Genomic DNA, 15900 nt, shown 5'->3' with positions numbered 1-15900 from the left:
CTTCACTTTCTCAAGGTCCGACTCTCTTACAACTCAACAAGTTTCAAGTACGTCAAAGATCATAGTGATAAAAGAAAGAAGACAGATAAGAGTAATATCATTGCAATATAAACATATCGATGTATCAAAAGTGAAATCAAATCTGAATGTTGTCTCAGAAATATGTTAAGTAGTTAACAGAAATACGGTAGAATATTACTGGTATCGAGAAGTTCAGGTGAGGTACCATAATGGTTACGTAATTCAAGTACCATTACATCCTCCACAGGAGTACAACAGTTCCGTTCCATTTCGATTGCACGAAAAATCAGTTCATGTAAATATGAGAGCGTACATAGCTGTTAGAATTACACAGCTTAAATTGGAACGATCATGTAGTAAATGTTGTGAGGCAGGTAAACCAAAAACTGCGTATTTTTGGAAGAGAACTTGAAAGATGCAACATGTCTACTAAAGAGACTGCCTACACTGAGCTTACCCATGCTCTTGTGGTGTGTTTCTCCACGGTGTGGGATCCTTACCGTATAGGAATGACAGAGGACGTCAGAAAAGTCCAAAGATGGGCAGCTCGTTTTGTGACATTACAAAGTATGGGTTAATGTGTCGAGGGCGGCGCGGGGTAGCGGCGCGGTCTCAAGTGCCTTGCCACGGTTCGCGAGGTTCCACCCGTCGGAGGTTCGAGTCCTCCCTCGGGCATGGGTGTGTGTGTGTGTGTTTTCCTTAGCATGTTAGTTTGTTAGATCAAGTAGTGTGTAAACCTAGGGACCAATGACCTCAGCAGTTTGGTCCCATAGGAACTTACCAAAAATTTCCAATAATTTGTCGAGGAAACAATGAAGGAGTTGGGATTGGAATCTGCTCTTCAACTGCTGAGCCCTCCTATTCTATTCCTTTTGCAGCATCAGACTGTCATCCGCTCGCTACCACCCCTCATCAGGTTTACATGTTTGGCTCTGCCTCCTCCTCTACACCTGACGTTCATCTCCCCTTCGGGTCCTCTTTTCCAAGATCTCCCGACCACCCTGGCCTCGGTTAGTTCCTCAGCCATTGACTGGGACGGATCTCTTCCAGAGTCCGAAAGCCTCCATTGATCCCAGTGTCCCATTGCTTGTTCTGAAAACTCTTATGGGAGTTTCAGGACGCCATTGTTATTTACATGAATGGGTCTAGATCCGCTGATCACGTGGGATATGCCTTCACGTATTCTGTTGGCACAGAACACCACCTTGCCTGCCACATGTAAGGTGTTTACTGCAGAATCGATGGCCACCTATTGGGCCATCTGCCTTTTTATTAAACGGACTTCCCTCACAGACTTTTGTTATGTACAGACTCAGAGTGGTCTTCAGGTTATTGCTAGTTTTTTTACTGTCATCCCTCAGTCTCTGCCATCCACGACCTTCTCGCTGATCTTGGTGATGATGCTTGTTTGGTCGACTTCGCTTGGGCCGGCCGGAATGGCCGAGCGGGTCTAGGCGCTTCAGTCTGGAACCGCGCTGCTGCTACGGTCGCTGGTTCGAATCCTACCTCGGGCATGGATGTTTGTGATGTCCTTAGGTTAGTTAGATTTAAGTAGTTCTAAGTTCTCGGGGATTGATGACCTCAGAGTCATTTGAACCGTTTTCTCGACTCCATTTGGGTTCCTGGCCACATACGTATCCTGGGAAATGAATTTGCTGATCATCTAGCTCGGGGGGCAGCCACCTACCCACCGCCGGCCGATGTGGCCGTGCGGTTAAAGGCGCTTCAGTCTGGAACCGCGTGACCGCTCCGGTCGCAGGTTCGAATCCTGCCTTGGGCATGGATGTGTGTGATGTCCTTAGGTTAGTTAGGTTTAATTAGTTCTAAGTTCTAGGCGACTGATGAACTCAGAAGTTAAGTCGCATAGTGCTCAGAGCCATTTGAACCTACCCACAATTACAGATAACCCCTCCAGTGGTGGATTTGCAGTTTACATCATATCCCTTTTTGCTCAGTTGTGGGTTGACTCCTGGGAGGCTAATCCCCCCACCTGCGTCTAATAAACTTCGCAACTTTGCACCATCAAGGAGACTCCCATCTTGTGGCCTTCTTCCTTCTGCCTCTCTCAGAGGGAATCTGCCATCCTCTCCCATCTTCGTATTGGCCACAGTAGGTTGACCTGTGGTTTTTTTACTCCACAATGAGCCGCCCCCTGCCTTTGTAGTTGTGAGGCGCTGCTCACAATGATCCATATTTTGCTGGACTGCCCCCACCTTTTGGCCCTTCACACTAAATACGTCCTCCCACCTTTCTTGTCTTAGGTGTTAACAGATGACCCTTGCATGATCATGTGTGTTCTCAGTTTTCTTCTCAGGTATAAATCCTTGAATTTTCCTCTGGAACTGGAATCCGTCAGTGTTGGCGTTCATTATGTGGGCCTTGCCTCCACACTGGACAGGTTCCCACCTCCTTTTGCCTACAGTTTGCCTGGTCTATTGTGCTGTTTTGTTTCCCCTTTTCTTTTGTCTCCTTCCCCTGGTGTTGTCCCATTTGTATTGTAATAATGTTATGGTGCAGGTCGGTGGCGGTGCTGTTGCCCCCCCCCCCCCCCCACACATATAGTGTTTCTGGGGCACCCCTGCTCTCCCCATTTGCACCCACCCTGTCATGTTCTTTCCTTTTTCTGCTGCCATAACGTCTCTTTTCCCTCTTGTTTGCATGTTTTCCCTTCTCATTGTCTGAATTGTGCTGTTATGTTTTCCTCCCTTGATTTCTACGATCCTAGATCATGGGACCGATGACCTACCTGTTTGGTCCCCTTCCCAAATTAATCAACTACCAACCAACCAACCTACTTGAGAATGAAAGCATAGAGAAATAGTCTGAAAGTGGCACTCTAAATTTCAGAATAATTAGATAGATATAGATACAGACACATCCTTGTATTATTGTTTGTAGTAGTCCATGTCGGAATAGATAACCAATAAACTCTTCTTTCCACAATAGCGTTCCGTAAATTCCTCTTCTTTCCCATTCTTTTAAGGACGTCGTCACTCGTCATCTTATCAGTCCATTTCAGTTTCAGCATGTGCTTGTAAAACCACATTTGAACAAAATTCTCTATTCCACTCCTCAGCTCCCAGAGTTAAGGACTCACTGTCATACATCACCACACTCTACACATAAGGTTGCGGAAACCTTTTGCTGATTTGTAATGTTATTATTTTTTGAGGTCAACATATGCTTTTTATGGGCAGTGCAGTTTCGTACTTCTTCCCCGCTTCTTCCACCTCCGGTGACCTAGCTTCCGAGTAAGCCAATGAGTCAACTAGTTGGCATAACTTGTCACACCCCTTACTTAGGTTACAGCTTGCCATTCTTCGTCACGTGACGATCCTAGAGCCGTCGAAATATTTTACGAAATATATTCTCAGAATTGCGCATTCTTTCAGCATCATCTGTACTGAGTGTAGCTCCACTACCCATTGGTGGCGTATCAAAAGTTGCACCGGACTGCTACTCTAACTCGGCTGCAGGCTCGTCAAGTAAAATATGTATTAGAAGCCTAAGGAAGGGCAAAAGGCGATAATAATAACAAAGTCATGATTCCTCATAGTTCCATTGCTCCTGGTGCGAGAATACAAGTAAAATTGCTAGCACTGGTACGCCTGTTTCGCTGGGTGGTAACGTACTTGCCTCCCATGCAAGCGGTCCCAGGTTCGATTCCTGGCTGGGTTGGACTGGGCGTTGTGTTGTCTTCATCATCATTTCATCCTCACCGCGGCGCGCGAATTGCCCAATGTGGCATCGAATGAAATAAAACTTGCATTTGGCGGCCGAACTTCCACGAATAGCGGCCTCATGGCCAATGGTGCCACACTCTCATTTACATTTTTTGCTAGCAGTAAGGGGTGAACAGATTAGACTGTGACATAAGCGTATAGACAGCGTGACGTATGGAAGGTTGGGTCGGTCCGGTGAGCGTGCTCGAATAGCGTAAGTGGTAAGGCAAGTGGGGAATCCGGGTTCGAGTCCCAGCCGGACACAAATTTTCGTATGTCACAGTTGGGTAGTATAGCTATACGCAGTATAGCTGCTACTAAAAGAATTCGCAACTCAGAGAATACATTTCGAAAAATCTTTGGTGTAGTCTAATTTAAACTTCACATGTCTACAGACGTCATGTGTCTTCGATTGTTACGTCAGATCCCACGGAAGCCCATTTCCCGCATAGCATAATACACTCAAAATAAAAAAAAAAAATACGTACGACGAAGTAATTACCCGAATGGGACGGAAATTGGTAGATGTGATGTACATGTACAGACAAGCAAATAGCTACAATTTCAGAAAAATTAAATATATTCAAGAAAAAGAACTTCACAAAATTGGGCAAGTCAGTAACGCGTTGGTCCATCTCCGGCCCTCACGCAAGAAGGTATTTGGGTTGGCATTGATTGACACAGTTCTTGGATGTCCTCCTGAGGCATATTCTGCAAATTCTGTCTGATTGGCGTTTTAGACCGTCAAAATCCCGAGCTAGCTGGACGGCCAGCCCATACTAATCCAAACGTTCTCAGTTGGGGATGGATCCGGCGAGCTTGCTGGCCAAGGTGGGGTTTGGGAAGCACGAAGACGAGCAGTAGGAACTCTGCGGGCAGGTATTATCTTGTTGAAATGTAAGCCCAGGGTTGCTTGCCATGAAGGACAATAAAACGGGGCGTAGAATATAGTCGACATACCGCTATACTATCAGTTTAATAAGCCACGGCTGCGAAATACGAGGCGTGTTTTTTTTAAGTAGGTACCGTTTTGAAATTTAAAAAAGACGTGCTAAGATATCTCAATAATTTTATTTTTACTTGAAAGCCTGTACCTTAATCTACTTTTCTACATAATTTCCGTCAATAATGAGGCGCTTGTCATAACGTTGTACCAGTTTCTGAATACCCTCCTCATAGAAGTCTTCTGCCTGACTTGTTAACCACTGCATCACCACTGTTTTGACTTCGTCATCATCTTGAAGACCCTGACCGCCCAGGTGTTTCTTGAAGTGCAGGAACAGATGGTAGTCACTGGACGCAAGATCGAGGCTGTACGGAGGATGATCTAGAGTTTCCCATCGAAAATATGAGATGAGATCTTTGGTCTGATTCGCCACATGCGGACGGGCATTGTCTTGCAACAAAACGATGCCCTTGCTCAACTTCCATGGACTGTTGCTTTGATTCTGGTGTGACATAGACCACCCGTGTTTCATCGCCCGTTACAATTTGGCTTAAGAAATCATCACCGTCGTTGTGGTACCGCTCAAGGAAAGTCAATGCACTGTCTAAAGCTTGGTTTCGTGCTCATCCGTCAACATTTTCGGTACCCAACGTGCGCATAATCTTCGGTAATTCGAGTGCTCGGTCACAACGCCATACAAAACACTACGAGAAACATTAGGAAAGTCATCCCGCAAGTAGCAAATCGTAAAGCGTCTGTTTTCTCTCACCTTATTGTCGACTTCCTGCACCGAACTTTCATTAACGACCGAAGGACGCCCACTCCGTTGTTCATCGTGCACATTTGTGCGGCCATCTTTAAATGCTCTCACTCACTTTCTTACCGTTCCATCACTCATAATGTCTTCTCCGTAAACTGCACAGATCTCACGATGAATATCGATCGCTTTTAGGGCTTTAGCACTAAGAAATCTTATAACAGCCCGTACTTCACAGCCGGCGGGACTCAAGATTATCGGAGGCATCTTAAACACTCAGTACACAACGTAAACAAGGAAGAATTAGACTGTAATGGCGTCAGTGCGTAGATTAAGGTACAGGCTTTCATGTAAAAATAAAATTATTGATATATCTTAGCACGTCTTTTCTTAAATTTCAAAATGGTACCTACTTAAAAAAACACGCCTCGTACTAACACGAATTCTTTACAGAGGAATGGAAGAACTGGTAGAAACCGACCTCGGGGAAGATCAGTTTGGATTCCCTAGTAATGTTGGAAGACGTGAGGCAATACTGACCCTACGACTTATCTTAGAAAATAGATTAGAGAAAGGCAAACGTACGTTTCTAGCATTTGTAGACTTAGAGAAAGCTTTTGAAAATGTTGATTGGAATATTCTCTTTCAAATTCTGAAGGGAGCTAAAGGTTATTTACAATTCGTACAGAAACCGGATGGCACTTATAAGAGTCGAGGGACATGAAAGGGAAGCAGTGGTTGGGAGGGGAGTGAGACAGGGTTGTAGCCTCTCCCCGATGTTAGTCAATCTGCATATTGAGCAGGCAGTAAAGGAAACAAAAGAAAAATTTGGAGTTGGAATTAAAATCCATCGAGAAGAAATAAAAACATTGAGGTTTGCCGATGGCACTGTAATTTTGTCAGAGTCAGCAAAGGACTTGGAAGAGCAGCTCAACGGAATGACAGTGTCTTGAAAGGAGGATATAAGATGAACATCGACAAAAGCAAAACGAGGATAATGGAATGTACTCGAATTAAATCGGGTGATGCTGAGGGTATTAGACTAGAAAATGAGACGCTTAAAGTAGTAAATGACTTTTGCTACACTTCTGGAAATGGAAAAAAGAACACATTGACACCGGTGTGTCAGACCCACCATACTTGCTCCGGACACTGCGAGAGGGCTGTACAAGCAATGATCACACGCACCGCACAGCGGACACACCAGGAACCGCGGTGTTGGCCGTCGAATGGCGCTAGCTGCGCAGCATTTGTACACCGCCGCCGTCAGTGTCAGCCAGTTTGCCGTGGCATACGTAGCTCCATCGCAACACTGGTAGCATGCCGCGACAGCGTGGACGTGAACCGTATGTGCAGTTGACGGACTTTGAGCGAGGGCGTATAGTGGGCATGCGGGAGGCCGGGTGGACGTACCGCCGAATTGCTCAACACGTGGGGCGTGAGGTCTCCACAGTACATCGATGTTGTCGCCAGTGGTCGGCGGAAGGTGCACGTGCCCGTCGACCTGGGACCGGACCGCAGCGACGCACGGATGCACGCCAAGACCGTAGGATCCTACGCAGTGCCGTAGGGGACCGCACCGCCACTTCCCAGCAAATTAGGGACACTGTTGCTCCTGGGGTATCGGCGAGGACCATTCGCAACCGTCTCCATGAAGCTGGGCTACGGTCCCGCACACCGTTAGGCCGTCTTCCGCTCACGCCCCAAGATCGTGCAGCCCGCCTCCAGTGGTGTCGCGACAGGCGTGAATGGAGGGACGAATGGAGACGTGTCGTCTTCAGCGATGAGAGTCGCTTCTGCCTTGGTGCCAATGATGGTCGTATGAGTGTTTGGCGCCGTGCAGGTGAGCGCCACAATCAGGACTGCATACGACCGAGGCACACAGGGCCAACACCCGGCATCATGGTGTGGGGAGCGATCTCCTACACTGGCCGTACACCACTGGTGATCGTCGAGGGGACACTGAATAGTGCACGGTACATCCAAACCGTCATCGAACCCATCGTTCTACCATTCCTAGACCGGCAAGGGAACTTGCTGTTCCTACAGGACAATGCACGTCCGCATGTATCCCATGCCACCCAACGTGCTCTAGAAGGTGTAAGTCAACTACCCTGGCCAGCAAGATCTCCGGATCTGTCCCCCATTGAGCATGTTTGGGACTGGATGAAGCGTCGTCTCACGCGGTCTGCACGTCCAGCACGAACGCTGGTCCAACTGAGGCGCCAGGTGGAAATGGCATGGCAAGCCGTTCCACAGGACTACATCCAGCATCTCTACGATCGTCTCCAGTTGAGAATAGCAGCCTGCATTGCTGCGAAAGGTGGATATACACTGTACTAGTGCCGACATTGTGCATGCTCTGTTGCCTGTGTCTATGTGCCTGTGGTTCTGTCAGTGTGATCATGTGATGTATCTGACCCCAGGAATGTGTCAATAAAGTTTCCCCTTCCTGGGACAATGAATTCACGGTGTTCTTATTTCAATTTCCAGGAGTGTATTTGGGGAACAAAATTACTGATGATGGTTGAAGTAGGATATAAAATGTAGCCTGGCAATGGCAAGGAAAGCGTTTCTGAAGAAGAGAAATTTGTTAGCATCGAGTATAGATTTAAGTGTCAGGAAGTCTTTTCTGAAAGTATTTGTATGGAGTGTAGCCATGTATGGAAGTGAAACGGGGACGATAAACAGTTTAGACAAGTAGAGAATAGAAGCTTTCGAAATGTGGTGCTACAGAAGAATGCTGAAGATTAGATGGGTAGATGACATAACTAATTAGGAGGTCTTTTATAGGACTGGGGAGAAGAGGAATTTGTGGCACAACTTGACTAGAAGAAGGGATCGGTTGGTAGGACATGTTCTGAGGCATCAAGGGATCACCAATTTAGTGTTGGAGGGCAGTGCGGAGGGTAAAATTCGTAGAGGGAGACCAAGAGATGAATACACTAAACAGATTCAGAAGGATGTAGGTTGCAGTAGGTACTGGGAGATGAAGAAGCTAGCACAGGAGAGAGTAGCATGGAGAGCTGCATCAAACCAGTCTCAGGGCTGAAGACCACAACAACAACAACTGCTATACTGCAAGGGAGCTGCGAATGGCAACCAAAGAGGTCCTGCAACGAAAAAGACATTGCACCCGAAGCCATCACTCTCGCTTGGGGGGTGACAGTCAGCTTGGTATACCACCACTGTTTGTGGCATCTTTAGACACGTCTTAGTTCGTCATTGGTGGCCATTTCGAAGCGGACTTTATTTCTGATGAAAGTTTTACTTCCATCAACGAGATTCCTCGCCGTAGACGTTTCGAGACGCCATGGACAGCGGTTGGTTAGCAACCTGACTCGCCCGCCATATACTCAGACAATCAGTGGTGATCAGAATGAGATTTTCACTCTGCAGCGAAGTGTGCGCTGATATGAAACTTCCTGACCAATTAAAACTCTGTACCGGACCGAGACCAGAACTCGGGACCTTTGCCTTCTGTGGGCAAGTGCTTAGTGAGCTACCCAAGCAAGACTCACGCTCCGTCCTCACAGCTTTACTTCTGCCAGTACCTCGTCTCCTACCTTCCAAACTTCACAGAAGCTCTTATGCGAACCTTGCAGAACTAGCACTCCTGAAGGAAAGCTTGGATAGCTCAGTTGGTAGAGCACCTGCCCACGAAAGGCAAAAGTCTCGAGTTCGAATCTCGGTCTGGCACACAGTTTTAATCTGCGAGGAAGTTTCATATCAGCGCACACTCCGCTGCAGAGTGAAAATCTCATTCTGGAAAAATCCCCCAGGCCGTGGCTAAGCCATGCATTCTTCCAAGTCTCTAGAAGAGCGTAGCGTTCCACAGGATTGGAAAAGGGCACAGGTCATCCCCATTTTCAAGAAGGGAGATCGAACAGATGTGTAGACCTATAGAACTATATCTCTAACGTCGATCAGTTGTAGAATTTTGGAACACGTATTACGTTCGAGTGTAAAGACTTTTCTGGAGACTAGAAATCTACTCTGTAGGAACCCGCATGGGTTTCGAAAAAGACGATCGTGTGAAACCCAACTCGCGTTATTCCGTCCACGAGACTCAGAGGGCCATAGACACGGGTTCCCAGGTAGATGCCGTGTTTCTTGACTTCCGCAAGGCGTTCGATACAGTTCCCCACAGTCGTTTAATGAACAAAGTAAGAGCACATGGACTATCAGACCAATTGTGTGATTGGATTGAAGAGTTCCTAGATAACAGAACGTAGCACGTCATTCTAAATGGAGAGAAGTCTTCCGAAGTAAGAGTGATTTCAGGTGTGCCGCAGGGGAGTGTCATAGGACCGTTGCTATTCACAATATACAAAAATGACCTTGTGGATGACATCGGAAGTTCACTGAGGCTTTTTGCAGATGATGCTGTGGTGTATCGAGAGGTTGTAACAATGAAAAATTGTACTGAAATGCAGGAGGATCTGCAGCGAATTGACGCATGGTACAGAGAATGGCAATTGAATCTCAATGTAGACAAGTGTAATGTGCTGCGAATACATAGAAAGATAGATCCCATATCATTTAGCTACAAAATAGCAGGTCAGCAACTGGAAGAAGTTAATTCCATAAATTATCCTGGAGTACGCATTAGGAGTGATTTAAAATGGAATGATCATATAAGGTTGATCGTCGGTAAAGCAGATGCCAGACTGAGATTCATTGGAAGAATCCTAAGGAAATGCAATCCGAAAACAAAGGAAGTATACACTAGTTCGCCCACTGCTTGAATACTGCTCACAGGTGTGGGATCCGTTCCAGATAGGGTTGACAGAAGAGATAGAGAAGATCCAACGGAGAGCAGCGCGCTTCGTTACAGGATTATTTAGTAATCGCGAAAGAGTTACGGAGATGACAGATAAACTCCAGTGGAAGACTCTGCAGGAGAGACGCTCAGTAGCTCGGTACGGGCTTTTGTTAAAGTTTCGAGAACATACCTTCACCGAGGAGTCGAGCAGTATATTGCTCCCTCCTAAGTACGCCTGCAGAAGAGACCATGAGGGTAAAATCAGAGAGATTAGAGCCCACAATGAGGCATACCGACAATCCTTCTTTCCACGAACAATACGAGACTGGAATAGAAGGGAGAACCGATAGAGGTACTCAAGGTACCATCCGCCACACACCGTCAGGTGGCTTGCGGAGTATGGATGTAGATGTAGATGTAGGAGTGCTAGTCCTGCTTTTTTGGCAGGAGAGCTTCTGTAAAGTTCGGAAGGTAGGAGACGAGATACTGGCAGAAGTAAAGCTGTGAGTACCGGGCGTGAGTCGTGCTTGGATAGCTCGGTCGGTAGAGCACTTGCCTGCAAAAGGCAAAGGTCCCGAGTTCGAGTCTCGGTCCGGCACACAGTTTTAATCTGCCAGGAAGTTTCAATCAGTAGTGATGGTTTGCGCTGGTCTTTCTTTTCGCAGTAGGACCCGTTTGGTAGTCATCCACGACCCCCTTACAGCACAGTATTCCGTGCCCCTTTTGTTGCCCTTCATATCAAGCAGTCCTGGGCTTACATTTCGGCAAGATAATGGCCGCCCGGACACGGTGAGCGTGTCTGCTGCTTGTCTGCGCGTTTGCCAAACCCTCTGTTGGCCAGCAAGGATGTCGAATTCCTCTCCAGTCTAGAACGTCTGGGCATTGTCCTTGAATTAGTTCTGGATTTTGACGATTGTATTCTATTGTAACCGCGGACCTAGAAACGACAGAGAGGCTCCGTCCCCGCCGTCCACAACCCCACGACGACTACCGCAGTCCACATCAGCCCTCCGTTGCCCCACACTGAACCCAGGGTTATTGTGCGGTTCGGCCCCCGGTGGACCCCCCAGGGAACGTCTCCCACCAGACGAGTGTAACCCCTATGTTTGCGTGGTAGAGTAATGGTGGTGTACGCGTATGTGGAGAACTTGTTTGCGCAGCAATCGCCGACATAGTGTAACTGAGGCGGAAAGGGGAACCAGCCCGCATTCGCCGAGGCGGATGGAAAACCGCCTAAAAGCCATCCACAGACTGGCCGGCTCACCGGACCTCGACACAAATCCACTGGGCGGATTCGTGCCGGGGACCAGGCGCTCCTTCCCGATCGGAAAGCCGTGCGTTAGACCGCACGGCCAGCCGGGCGAGCTATTTTGACGATACGCCGCGTCAATCGGACAGAATTTGGCACGATATCCCTCAGGGCAAGCAACAGCTCTGCTAATCAGGACCAGGCCATATAACTGCTTGCGTAAGAGCCAGAGGTGGACAAACTCGTTACCGAGTTGCTAAAGTTGTGAAGGTCTCTCTCTTGAATAAATCATACAATTTTTTTCAAAATTGTTATCATTAGTTTGTTCCCTCATACACAACGAAACCCAGACTCAAAGGCACCAAGTTTACAGGAGATTAAAGAGCTAATTCAGTCACTGAAAAATATAACAAAGCATCAGGAGAAGATCAAATCATCGCAAAATTATGGAAAAATGCGGGAGAAAATGTTGTTGAAAACTCAAAGAGGTTATACATGAAATCTGGAAAACTGAAAAAATCCCCACAGATTGGAAGACAGCAATCATACATCCTCTGTACAAAAATGGAAGTAAAACAGGCCCCAACAACTATTGTGGAATCTCTTTATTGTCAATAACATACAAAATTCTCTCTAAAGCCCAACTAAACCGAGCTGAACCTCAGCTGGATTCAAAACTAGGCAAATACCAAGGTGGGACCAGAAAAGGTCGATCACGCGTAGAACAAATCCTTAACTTGATAAACTCGATGAAATATTTGCATAGTACTTCAAAATGGCTCAAAATGGATCAAATGGCTCTGAGCACTATGGGACTTAACTTCTAAGGTCATCAGTCCCCTAGAACTTAGAACTACTTAAACCTAACTAACCTAAGGACATCACACACATCCATGCCCGAGGCAGGATTCGAACCTGCGACCTTAGCGGTCACGCGGTTCCAGACTGAAGGGCCTAGAACCGCACGGCCACATAGTACTTCAAACAAAAGTTATGTCATCATGTTTGTCGACTTTAAAAAAGTATATGACACTATATCCCTTTATGAAGTGTTACCAGAACTTCGACTAGACCAAAAGACAACAAACATCATAAAAGAAACACTCACGGAGACCAAATCCAAAGTAAAATTTATGGAGAATTGAGCACAGAATTTGAAATAGACACAGGAGTACGACAGGGGGATGGACTGTCCCTAATGCTCTTGAAAAAGTTGTTGGAGAATGAAGAAAAACAGGTGCACCAGCACACAGACTGGGACCAAAGCGTAAGGGCATAGAATTAGACTGTTTAGCATTTGCTGACGACGTGGCACTGATCGCGCAAGACATTACCGATGTACAGAAACAGCGAGAATTATTACAAGAGCAGGCAGCTAAAGTAGGATTACAAATTTAATTTGAAAAAAACAAACTTTATGACTGACATCAAAGATGCACTTACTGATCTCAAAATTGGCAATAACTACAGCTCTCGAGTAAAAGAATTTAAATATTGGGGTGAATGGATTGCAGAAAATTGTTAAGAAAAGAAATCTGTCAGATCAAGAGTCTAGAAAATGGAGACGGCGTTTCAGTTAACAAAAAACGTTTACAACAAAAAGTCTCTCGTGGAACTGCAAATACGACACTACACAACAGTAATTAAACCCGGAGCTCTCTGCGATTCTGAGGCACTAAACCTTCAGCACAGAACACTAAAACGGGAATTAGAAGTGAAAGAACGCAAAATAATGAGGAAGATCCTAGGACCAAGAACTAAAGATGGTGTGCATTATCCAAAACCCAATGCAGAAATATATAAAAATATCTCCAAAATAACAGACACAATGCGCATGAGAAGAATTCATGGGGCATTTAGAAAGAGGAGGTTAACGCACAAAATCCATACATTTTTAAAGAACAAGAATACGAGACCGAACTGGTACAAACAGACGGAAAAAGACTTGAGAGAATTAGGGTCTCCAAATCTACATGACAGAAATGAAATTTAAAAAAAAAATCACAAACACATGGTGAGAGGCACCCACATGCCTTGCCCATACTGTGGCATCAAGCAGCCAGGCCTGCAAGATGAGTGGTCTGCCAAGCGAGTGGACTTATTCTTATTTATCGAGTAACATGAATTCTAGTACTCACAATTAAGTTACAAATTATTCTCCTGTTTGAATATTACGCAACGGATACGCACATCTGACTGTTCACTACGCACTGGCAGTACCACACTTTCTTTCTTACCCAACGCCTTTGATCCACACGTGGCCATCGCGCTGAATATGAATGGCACACACATTATAAATTCTGGATATCATGACTACACACTATTCGAAGAACAAGGCCACCAATCTTTTTCTTTTCACTATCTTTTTCATTCCGATAAATTCTATTATGATTCAAAGATAACCTAAACACACCATTACATTTTATACAACAATTACACATGAGAAACTCCGCCCAGTGGCCATGGCTTTACATTGGTGATTCTCTATATTATGGTCTCGTAATTATCTAACGCTACAGTGCACTTTCTGGATAAGATGGTGAATCTTTTGCTATATCTCACACTTAGACTCTCACACCCATTATCACGAAAATTTACTCCAGACCAAGCGGTACAAAAAGGAGCATGCATAACCCACTACCTCTGAACCTATCTTGCTGCTCTCCCATGCAAACCACACATACTTAAATTACATGAAATACATTACACTGGCAACGTAGAATACATCTCAAAGAATAGTCACAAAGTTAGAATCACTTCACTTTCAGCTTTCCCACTTCAATTAGGATTCATCCCAGTTTCACACGACACTGCCCCACTTCATAACTTTTCTTTCCTACTACGAACTCTGGAGGATATATGCACGTCTTCCTCTGCAATGCAAGCCAAGTGGCGTTGCTGGATAGACGGCTGACTCACCTCGCTTCTCACTCAGAGTATTATAGTTTGAATCAAGCGTCACACGGAAACATAACACGCAAAGTAATACTAAGATCATATTCGTCACACACGCGAGTCCTCAACTGATACCTTGGACGAGTACTTCTCTTTATCCTTTGTCTCATACACAGATTGAGACTCACACAGTACTCACCACGTGGAAGTGCTCGTCTCTAATTTCAAGTCCTGCACACGCCATTTCTTAAATATTTCCAACTTGTAGTACACACGCCAGTAATTCAGCTTAACTTAAGCACTCGGAAGTATTTCAACTTATTGCTACACGTGGTTTCATTGTGACCGTTGGTCACTTCCGAAGATTACTACGATCCGATTAATATTACCTGCCTGACATTTAATTCTCCCCCCAAAAGTTCCTGAAATAGAGAAATAATTATTCCAAACTACTTTTAAGTATTTCACATGCATTCACATGCAACCATTCTCTCCACTCTTTTGTCTTCAAGGAGCACACCTAAGACAGGTCTTACCAACACAAGATCCAGCGCAAGAGTACTGAAACATGACCATTCTTCAGGTCATCTCGCACCTCCACCGAGGTGGGGGAGCACCATGTTACCGTATTGGTCAGCCACATTTCAGGCACTCAAAGCTCAGATAAATTTCATCTCTTTGGTTCCACCAAAGGTGACCAAAGGACCGTCTCAGAGATGATCATATATTGCACATTCACTGTCTGTGGTAAGCAGACCACCATACATTCATTCACTTCACTGATCACACTGGTTGTAGGGATTTATTTTGTGGGAGTGCACATGTGATCAATTAAATAAATAAATTGTCATTCTTTCCTACACTGGTATCCGGCTTCGTTGTATTAAGTGAAATTGAGTTATTATTACAAAAAATATGTTGTTCTGACGAAAATAACGAAGAATGTTGTACCTATTTTCAATGTCGGGCGGTACTGTACCCTTTCAATGGGGTTTTGAGGAAGAAGAGAGAAAAACTAACCGACATACGTGATCTACGCAACGAAAGCTAGCCCATTCGTTGCATATGAATGAATACTGAGCCAAAAAGGAAGGCTAACAAATGTTGATTACGCGTGGTCCTAAGTGATCCATCCGCGAAGAAGAAGAAGATTGTTTTGTACATGTACAGCACATCTAACTCTTTCCGTCCAGTTCAGACAATTCCTTTGTGGGGAGCAGCTTTTTTATGTCTTAGAATGTATTAATTTTTCATGTGCACATTTTTTCTTTTCACATGGCGCGCATTTGTCGTGATGTTCGGTTGTTTCAAACTAAAACATTCACTAGCAGAGACTCCCTCTACGTACCTGGATTCGGAGACGGTGGCGTCCGTAGCGCTTATGGCTTCGAACCCCGGTGGCACTACCACCTTCAGTTTGAAGCTGGCTTTCAGTGCTGGCTCGTCAAAGCAGGGGAACGCCCTCCGTGCGTACGTCGGTTCAAACTTGGTAGCCGCCAGGTACCTGCCACAGAGGACGTAGTTAGCTATTCCGCAGGGCGCACC

General features: G+C 45.7%; 1 protein-coding gene across 2 annotated transcripts in view; it reads right to left on the bottom strand.

Moving 5' to 3' along the window:
• Positions 1–15900, bottom strand: part of LOC126109410 (aminopeptidase N-like) — a 282593-nt gene that overhangs the window by 174213 nt on the left and 92480 nt on the right. For both annotated transcript variants that reach the window (XM_049914443.1, XM_049914444.1), the window contains exon 4: positions 15704–15859. In XM_049914443.1, the coding sequence (XP_049770400.1) occupies positions 15704–15859 (156 nt within the window). The remainder of the gene's footprint in view (positions 1–15703; positions 15860–15900) is intronic.

Source organism: Schistocerca cancellata, chromosome 12 (assembly GCF_023864275.1).
Source record: "Schistocerca cancellata isolate TAMUIC-IGC-003103 chromosome 12, iqSchCanc2.1, whole genome shotgun sequence".
Lineage (NCBI taxonomy): Eukaryota > Metazoa > Arthropoda > Insecta > Orthoptera > Acrididae > Schistocerca > Schistocerca cancellata.
This window is presented reverse-complemented; position numbering and strand designations above follow the sequence as displayed.